We start from the raw sequence: 9,754 nt of genomic DNA, 5'->3' as shown, positions 1-9,754 counted from the left end.
AATATTGTATCATTTTGCTCGGGCCGATAGTGTTATCTCAAAATGCTCCTTATTATCTCATAAATTTTGTTTAATTTACTTTCGTTTGAATGTAAGTAAGCAATTTAGTCGGAAATTTTCCCATAATCCTCGTTAAGGTCTACCACACCAAACATATGTTTGGTAGGGACTATTGTGGAAGAGATTGTTAAAAAAATGAAAGGAGAGAAAAATTTGATTCAAAAATCAAGTATACTTTCTTCAACTTTTCGTTAGAAACATTTCGAGTGACGTTTGTGCCGCGGGTTGACCACCCCTGATCGAAACATATTCACTGCCTAAGACAAGATCTTTGATTTCAGTGGTCCCCTCACGTTAATATCAAAATGCTCGTTTCGGTGATCTCTATCGGAATCAGTAGATTGTCCCACTAAATTGGGATACCCAGTGACTCGGTTTTAAATAAGGCAATATAGTGGAGTGTGTTTATTTTTCTGTCATGCCCAATAATAACTCTTGAAGAGATCGACATATATCGAGGTCATGTATATCACTAGCCAGTAGAGCAGTTCTTAACGTCGAACCATCGATAATAGTATAGTCTAGTTTATTTTGTAATATAGTAAGTGCGTCGTACTTCTCTCAGTACTTTATGTGTCTTCAAGCGCTCTACTTTGATGAAAGGCTCCAGTTTCACGGTAGCTCCAGCTCACAATGCTCATTATACTAATCAGTGAAAGGGAAGTGGAGAGAGAGAGAGGACCCAACAAGGTCGCCATCTTTTTTTTTTCTTTTCAATGTCGCATTTCAGGGTCCCGGTCATACACCGAAACAATAAGACGTTGTATGTGATATAGTCTTCGGGAAGAGTGAAGAAGGTGGGACCTTTTAGAAACCTCAGACATGAGTATGGACAGTGTTCGTTGGGTCGGAAGTGGTTCAAACGCGCTTCTCAAGCACCGAAAAGAGTCCTCGAGACTCGGTCTTTAAAGAATCCCTTTGTTGTTTTTTTTCTAGTTTTTGTTTTCTTTAAGGGGGAAAAAAAGGACTATTATTACGACAGGTCCCTTTTTTTGTCCATTATGTCGTCGGCCGATTTGTTTTGGCTTCATGACCCAATTCCCTCCTCCTCAGTGTTTTGTTGAGGACCTCTTTGCGTCTCGCGTGTTTTTGCCGAATTATCCAGTTCTCTTTTTTTTTTAGCCGCCCCCCCCCCCCAACTTTTGTTGTGTGATCTCTTCTTTAGACCTCATTACCGTCTGTAGATGATGATTCGTCGAAGTGAACATGAAACTCATGATGACATGTCATCGCCTCTCTCCACATTTATGAAGGATCGGCGTTGGATTAGTGTTATTACAGGGAGATCAATGGTGGTGTCGAGTTCTGTTTTTCGTTTGTAAAAGGTTCCGAAATAGTTGTGTGTGATGATGATGAGGATATTCTGCATTCATGGAATAGTCTGAAGGCATGATGGTGATGACATTAATCGTTTTTAAGATATAATATGGAGAGATTAATATCACAGCGGCGGGCGGGGGAGGGGGGGAAAGGGTTGTTTGACCTTGGGTCCTAAGTACTGTTTTCTGTGATGGAGGAATTCCAGCCTTGGTTGTGTTTTCCAGAATTTGAACTTTTCTTTTTTGGAGAGAGAAAATAACCGCTGGACTTGGGCAGGTGCGAAGGGTGTGGCCGTACCCGGGGCCACCCTCACTAGACACGGGACCCGGTGCAGAAATAATCGCGGGGCCAGAGGCGTCTCAATAATTTCGGCGCCCCGATTTTATGTATTCTTGCTTTTTTCCCAAGAACTATTATCGACTGGAACAACCTACCATCAAATATTGTAGATTACACCAAGATTTCCGAATTCTCTCCTACCATTAATTGTCACTTTCGCCATATATAATTCCACATCCTCTTGTATAGGCCTCTGCCAATCAAATATTGAATAAATAAATGAATACAATTCTGGAGGAGAGGGTAGTGGGCATCCAAAAATTTATACATCGTCGACAATTAGGAAAATAATGGACAGATGATTCAGGAATCCCTAAAAATTCAAAATAATCAAAAAAGAAATAATTCCAGAATCATTTCTTTCTAGATAAAAAATGCAGAATTCTGGAATTGTTTCTCTTGAGATGAAAATGCAGAATTCTATAGCAAAAGAAATAATTCCAGAATTATTTCTTCCTAGACGAAAATAGCAAGTTCCAGAATTATTTCTTTCCAGATCAAAAAATGCTGGCGTCTGTGCAGAAAAAAAATGTGCTGATAAACAAAAAATGGGGTTACTTGGACCCAGCCAGGAAATGATTCCAAGTAACCCCCCAGCTGTATACATGTCGAATTATACATTTTCAAATTTCACCGAAAAGATATTTGATGTGTGATGTCATCACTTTTTGTCAATTTCCTTTCATTAACTGGTTTAGCAACATCTCATGAGCATTCATTTGCAGATTTGAAATCGAAAAATGCCCCAAAATTATAAGGTGTCTCCTGGTAGCAGAAATTATGTAGATTTTACAGCTGCAAAATTAGAAGAATGATCAAATGGCGCCATTCAAGTATTACGCAAGCAAATTTTTAGCCATTTTTGAACCCCCCCCCCCCTTGTCGACACAAAAAAACTCGGCTTATACAAGAGTAAGAGTATATACGGTAATTAAAATTTTGATTTGAAAAAGCTTAGAATCAAAATATATCACAAATGTAGTTAAAATTAAGTTATCAGCATAATTAGTGTTTTTAAGGCTATCCTTTAGTAAGGAATGTAGAAAAATGTTATCTTTTCGCCTTCAAGTAATACCAAGTAACAGTATCTTATATGTTCTTTAGGAAAAGTTAATGAGGGATATTTGCTGCCACAGAAGTGAAAATGCTGCACATTTTGATTCAAGTGAAAGTGTTCTAAGTTAAACTTACTGGAGTAAAGTAGCATCAGTATGCTTATTGGTGTAGTATAATTAAAGGGGGGGCAACATGTGGGGGGCCAAAATAACTTAACATACGTATGGAAGAGCAAATAAATTGTAGAAAAACTATTTTATTAACTATAATACAACAGTCGAATGACAGATGCAAACGAACCAACATGGGAAAAAAGGGGAGGGGGGTAAAAAACATAAATGGATGCTTTATACACAAACAAATCACGGCATATAGAGGTGACCAGAGGACTTACTTACATAAAATTGTATTTACAACCACCCATTCCATATTTTTGGTTCCAAACAAGTATTTTTATCCGAGGGTGATGTCACTCTACGCTTATCCCCAAGAAGGTTTTTAACAACTGGCTGATGTGACAATGAATTTAGGAAAGAAAGAAAATTCAACTGCCCTTGCAGGGAATCGAACGTGCTCTCACTTGCCCAGTGAGCACCCTAGGCAATGAATTTCTCTTTCCTTAGAACTTGTGTGCACTGAACAGGACTGTACATGGCCAGTCGGACCTAACTCAGGTCAAAGCTCACAATTTCTGACACTACCATCAGATGATGATTTATCCAAGGATGATGTCATTTTCGCTATCCATACAAAGGTTTTCACAGCTGGCTGATGCAAAGATGAATTTAGGAAAGAAAGAAAATTAAACTGTCCTTGCGGGGAATCAAACCCACGTCATCTCACTTGCTGGGCGACTTGCCTATGATGCTTGTTTGCACTAATTTAGGTCCCATTCAGTGCACACAAGCTCTAAGGAAAGATTGTGACTTGTTGCCTTTGTAGTCTAGTGTGCTCACCCGGCAAGTGAGAGGACATGGGTTCGATTACTCACAAGGGCAGTTGAATGTTCTTTCTTTCCTAAATTCATCTTCGCATCAGCCAGTTGTTAAAAACCTTATGAGTATTTTTATCCTATAGTATGTTGCTAACAGGCAGTTTGGCATCTCTGGCAAGCATGAGACACTAACACGCCTAATCAGAAACAAGATCCATTATGGTGTAAGGGGAAACAAAGGGAAATGTTCCTGTGGGAGTGCAAGAAGTAATAGCTAATTCCACACACAATGCAACAAAATTCCAAAAAGTACTAAAATCACCCCAAAAAACTGTTTTGGTTTCAAAATAGTATGGGCCTTCTTTAAAATGGTCAGAAATAACCAAAAGCTATGAAAACACATTGCAAAGGCAGAAATTTTTTTATTTACAATATTATACAGATTAAATTAACTTTAAAAAAACTGTCAAGTTTTCAATCCTGCAGTTCACCAATGCTACTCCGGATTCCTTCAATGTACTTATCCTTCACTGGATTTTACACAGGAATCTGCATTCTTTATAATCTTATCTTGTGGCTGTTTTTTGGAGAAAAATTTTAAAAGAAGTGAGAAATAGAAGATTCTTCTTTTTGAAATCCCATACAGTCAATTTCATTAGTATATCAATGCAAAATGAATATTCTGAGGAATAAATGTTACGCTCCTCTTGGGTATAACTTGATCATCAATATATATAGATATAATGTATTAGTACTTTTGAATTTACAGTACAGGTATCCCTCGCTTTATGTGTTTTTGCTTCAATGCAATTTCGAAACAAAAAGTTGGGTTTAAAACATTTCAAACAAGGCCGTAGCGAGGGGGGAAGAACCAGATTCTCTCCCCAGAAACGTGAGGCAATGACTGAGGAAAAGGGGAAATGATAGCCAAATTTATTGTTCCATCACTTTGCCCCACCCCCTTCCGAACGAAATTTCTGGATACAATCCAAATTTTCAAGAAATTTGGAGAAATTCCCCAAATTTTCAAATTAAATGACTGGTTTTTTTAACACATTGATTGTGCCATCAGAATTGTAATGAAAAAAATCATTCTAATGAGAATAGAATTTTCATATTCGTGAGAGGTAGTTAGAAATTGTTAATAGAGATACAATGAAAAATACTATCCCTAAGATAAATCTAGACTGTTTCATAAAAGTCTGTTTCATATGAGCATATCAACCCAAGAATTTCAGAAGAGCAGACACACAGTGACCACAAATAATTTCAAGGAAACATATTTACTGGAATTATGCCAAGGTGAACTCTGAAAGAAAAGTCATCTAGACATGAACAAAAGCCCTCTTGCATACTGGATAAGCATGCTACCATCTACATTACTAGAGACATGACCCTGCCTTCTTTATTTCATGCACTGTGGTGTGAGACACTGAAGTACATAGAGGCATTAGTAGCCTCTCTTAATTTCAGTAAATGGCCCCCAGGTGGGACGGTACAGAGAGATAGGCAGTTTTTTTTTTCTCCATCCAAGATATCAAGGAAATAGATATTTACTGGAATTACGCCGAGGTGAATTCTGAAAGAAAAGTCATCTGGTCTCCACAGGAAAGAAAAGATTACTTTTCTTGCCACATTCACCTCAGCCTAATTCCAGTAAATACCCGTTTCCTTGATATCTTGAGCTGAGGAAAAAGGTCGTCTATCTCTCAGAATTAGTCTGTCCATTCATCATTCAACTGAAGATGGTCAGAAATATATATATATATCATTTATACACTGCTCAAAACAATTAGGGGAAATGTAGTTTCTATTTAACTGTGATTTTTAAACATTTTAATTGATAAAAAGAACATTATTAGGTATCCACAAAGAGTTGTGTCACGAGAGTTAATCAACAAAATTTTAATAAATTTAAATTAATTAATTTAATGAATTTAAAGCAAATAATTGAATGAATTTAAATAAATAATATACATCCCGTAATTGTTTTGAGCAGTGTAAAATAGCATTAGTTAAATTCATTTAACCAAACAAAGATTTTATTTATTACCAGATTTATTTGTAAGCTTAAATAATTTATTAAATTAAATTGGTTTTTTTAATTGTACTGAAGACCCCCCCCCCCTCCCCAATTGCTATCTTACCCATGCTAAATTCAACTCATTTTACGTGATTTCGTCTTATGTGAATATTTAGCAGAACCAACTAATCGTGTAAAGCAAGGAATGTATGTAATTATTTGCCACTGAAAGTCATTTGTTTAATGGAAATCTTATATCCCAAAGCAAATTTTTTTGATATGAAATAATCAAGACCATGTTAACTGCCCTCCCTTATTTAATATTAATACTCCTATGAAAGTCTATAACCATAGCCACAGTATTTATGTACAGAAAAGAAAGAGGGTTGTTTGGAAAGTAATAAATGGCCAGCAAAAACTTTTAAGGGGGGAACAAGTTTCAAACTATAATTTGCTCTGGAAAAAAAACCCCATTTAAAGTATGCCTTTCAAACCCCTCTGTGGGTTATTGTGGGATATTGACGTCAGAGACATTGTTTTTATCATTAACTCCATTGGGTCTCTGTACAAACATTTTCTTTTGGATATTCCTCCTCCCGTAATTCTTTTAATGAATTTTCCTGTAATAAAGCAGCAGCTTATGTAACTTGCTTTAAAAGTTAATTTTTAGCTCTTTCTGCAGATTCGAAACCTATTCAATAACATTTTTTCCAACTTTGAGGGTGTTCTAATGAATAATATAGAAAATTGAATAAAACGGTGCATTCTTATTTTGATTATAGGTGAGAAATATACAGGGTGTACATTCAAGTCCATTGGCTCTCTTGCAAATTACAGGCAGACCGTTGATCTTAGCGACATGCTTCTAATTAGAAAAAGTATTCAAATAACATTTTGACTTCAGATACATTATTCATATTGTAAGGAGTTGAGCACTTATTAAAATTTAAAAAAAATAATTTTTTTATATACAGACATACTGTGCTCAAAAAACAATTAGAAATTTGTTGCACTGTCTTAGGGGCCAAGAAAAAAAAATTTCTATGTTTCTAAGTGCAATATTCGCTGAGATATTTGAATTCAAAAATTGCTGAAAATTAGAAAAAAAAAAAACTGAATAAACCAACGGAAAAGCTCATTATGCTGTGTTCTTTTCCTTCTTTTCAGTGATTTTTTTAATTCAAATATTTCAGTGAATATTGAACTTAGAAAAGTGGATTTTTTTCCCTTACCCTCAAGACGGCCAGGGCAACAACTTTCTAAATGGGTTTTAGAGTACAAGGTTTGTCTATATAAAAAAAATTATTTTATTTTAATAACTACACAGCTCCTAGCAATACGAATGAGGTATCTAAAGTCAACATGTTGTTTGGATAATTTTTCTAACTGGAAATATGCCTCTAGGATCAACGGTTCGCCAGTAATTTTGCGGAAAAGGAATTTGAGTGTTCATCATGTAGTATTTTTTTACTCAAGAATAATGCCTAATATTCAATCAGTATCATTATAGAACTTTTGAGGAAAACTGAAACAGTAAGTTAAATGTACAAAATTAGATTTCAATCAAATTTGTTTTAATGTCTGAATGAAGATGACACATCTGGTTATGCAAAGCTGTGGTGAACAAAAAACCCAGCGTTTCAATGGAAAACTTATCTTAAATTATATATTATGAGCTACAAAAACTTACTAGTATGAATAAGTGGGTTGGTATCATCTCTTGAATCAGCTCATCTATGTTCTGTGAGGTTGTGTGATGAGGATTCATTACGATATGAAGTCTTGGTAAGAGGGCATATCCAGGTGTCAGTGGATACAAGTTATAGGTCAACTTTGTGGAACTTCTGGGCATAACTTTGAAGTGCATCTGAAATCAAATTGATTCATCAATGGTGAAATAACCAAATTATGTATTTTTTCTAATAATGAAATGTATAATTTAATTCTACTGCGAGTCAAAGCCTCAAAAAGTTGCCACACCTTGTATATTTAAGGTTTCAAAACAAATAGAATAGAGAAATTAAAAATGCTAAAACCTCTTTGTTCCCAGAGAACATGAAGGAACCATCATTATCAACAACCCATCCTATTTCTTGAATGGTGAGCAGACGGTTATGAAGCGTGTAAGTTACAGTCATTGGTGTTCGAACAAACCCATGTGAAGGATGCTCCAGTTCAAGAAAAACAGGCGAGTGCACAACATCGATCACTGGAAGGGATACTGTGGTCTCGACTAAAGAGTCTGATCCATCTGGAGAACTCCTAAATCAAATCAATTTAAAAAATCAATTAGGTGATGTAGCATTATTATATAAACAAACAAAAACTGTTTTCTTTTTTTAATTTATTTCAGCCAAGAACTTCACAAACTTAATAACACAATTTCTTATTCAGCACATGCATACCTTTTCCATTTGATGGAATATGAACCAAGTGGCAAAGATGGTGGACATTCTTCATCAGAAACCAAACAGAAGCATTCACTCCCCACTTCATCAGGCATCAAATACACTACACAAGGAAGAGAAATGTTCAAAAGGTCAAACAGAGAAACGGATCAAACATACTAATCAAAAGAATTACTCTCGTTTCTATTTAGAGCAACAACTAACTGCTATTTAATTATGCATGAACCTCGTAAACATTCATCTCTGGAATCTCTAACACATCTGTGCTGGCACTGACTGTGTGATATGAGTGTGTGGCCCTACTACATTTATGTTGTCAGAGTTATGAGTGTTTTATGTTCCATTGGTGCTGCCATCGGACTATCATATTTTTAAGTGAAAATGTCAGATGAATTTTCGTGTTATGTAAGTATCGTGTCAAGATCTGCCTGCTACAACTGTGTACAAATACAAACACAAAGGCGACAACAGGCAAATTTCCCAATGAGGTGGCTGAAAGAAGATGCCCATAAAAAATATGGATGTCAAATATAACTAAAATACAGCAACCCAATATAAAAGCATATATCTCAAAAATATTTAATGATACATTATACATTGCTCATAAAATAGATTATGGTTGTTTTATCTAAGTACGGATAGCTTCTCAATTTATCCCAATATGTTTATCGTATGCATTTTTAAATATGTCAATTGTGTTAGAATTCACAACCCCCAGAAGTAAGCTATTACATTTATTGACAACAATATTAGAGGGGAAAAACTCACTGCAACACCACAATCTGGAGTTGTCCCCTTGTTGAAGCAGTTGATTGATGGTGTACTAATAATTCATGGCCCATCCATTTCGTTGAAATTTTTAAACACTTCTATCATATCCTGACACCTGCGTTCCTCCAATGTAAACATATTCACGAAATCAAGTCTTTCTTCATAGCTCAAGCCTTGCGTGCCAACAAGAGCATGCATAGCTCTTCTCTGCACCCCCTCAACCAAGTCTATGTCCCTATGTAGGTATGGTCTCCAGAACCTAACAGCATATTCCAGTCCAGAACGAACTAAGCCTCGGAAAAGCAAAAGAATGACAATAGGAAAATGCAAAGAGAAGATTGTATACTGTGTGTCTTTTATACATAGATAAAATGTTTCAGTCTGAATTCTCCACCCATGGCTTAATTACTCAGAATTATATTGTTGTGTCGGGATAGCTCCATATATACACGTAAGTTCAAATATGCACATATCTCTACATAACATAAGTGCAAAATAATGTATAAAAAACTATGTATGTGTCTAATGCTACAAGATTTACAATATAAAAACACAACAGCTTACGGTTTTGCAGTGAAGATACAATTTCTTCATCAACAGATGCAATGGCATCAACCTGGATTGAAAGGAAAAAAAGACAGATCTTTACTTCACATAATTCAGCTGATCATACTTCGAAAACTTGCATGCATATAGGCATAATTACACAGACACACATATGTATATATTTACATTTATAAAGTAACCATCGTAAACATATTAACTACGGTATAAAATATAGTCAAACCCTATTATGTTAAATGTCAAGGGATCAGAAATTTTGAGTTATATCCGATCTAAAGA

The 9,754-nt window shown here is 35.5% G+C and overlaps 1 protein-coding gene across 1 annotated transcript in view; it reads right to left on the bottom strand.

Annotated features, from left to right (window-relative positions):
- Positions 1-4,115: 4,115 nt before the first annotated feature.
- Positions 4,116-9,754, bottom strand: part of gry (trafficking protein particle complex subunit 11 gry) — a 35,061-nt gene continuing 29,422 nt past the window's right edge. The window contains exons 27-31 of the mRNA XM_089240306.1: positions 9,476-9,527; positions 8,138-8,243; positions 7,769-7,994; positions 7,423-7,599; positions 4,116-4,286 (exon numbers count right to left, since the gene is read on the bottom strand). Of these exons, the coding sequence (XP_089096432.1) occupies positions 4,230-4,286; positions 7,423-7,599; positions 7,769-7,994; positions 8,138-8,243; positions 9,476-9,527 (618 nt within the window). The 3' untranslated portion in view covers positions 4,116-4,229. The remainder of the gene's footprint in view (positions 4,287-7,422; positions 7,600-7,768; positions 7,995-8,137; positions 8,244-9,475; positions 9,528-9,754) is intronic.

This window comes from Pholcus phalangioides, unplaced genomic scaffold, assembly GCF_987345545.1.
Source record: "Pholcus phalangioides strain wild (caught in Gottingen) unplaced genomic scaffold, Ppha-v1.0 ptg000012l_1, whole genome shotgun sequence".
Lineage (NCBI taxonomy): Eukaryota > Metazoa > Arthropoda > Arachnida > Araneae > Pholcidae > Pholcus > Pholcus phalangioides.
The sequence above is the reverse complement of the archived record's forward strand: the minus strand, read 5'-3'. Positions and strand labels throughout refer to the sequence as shown.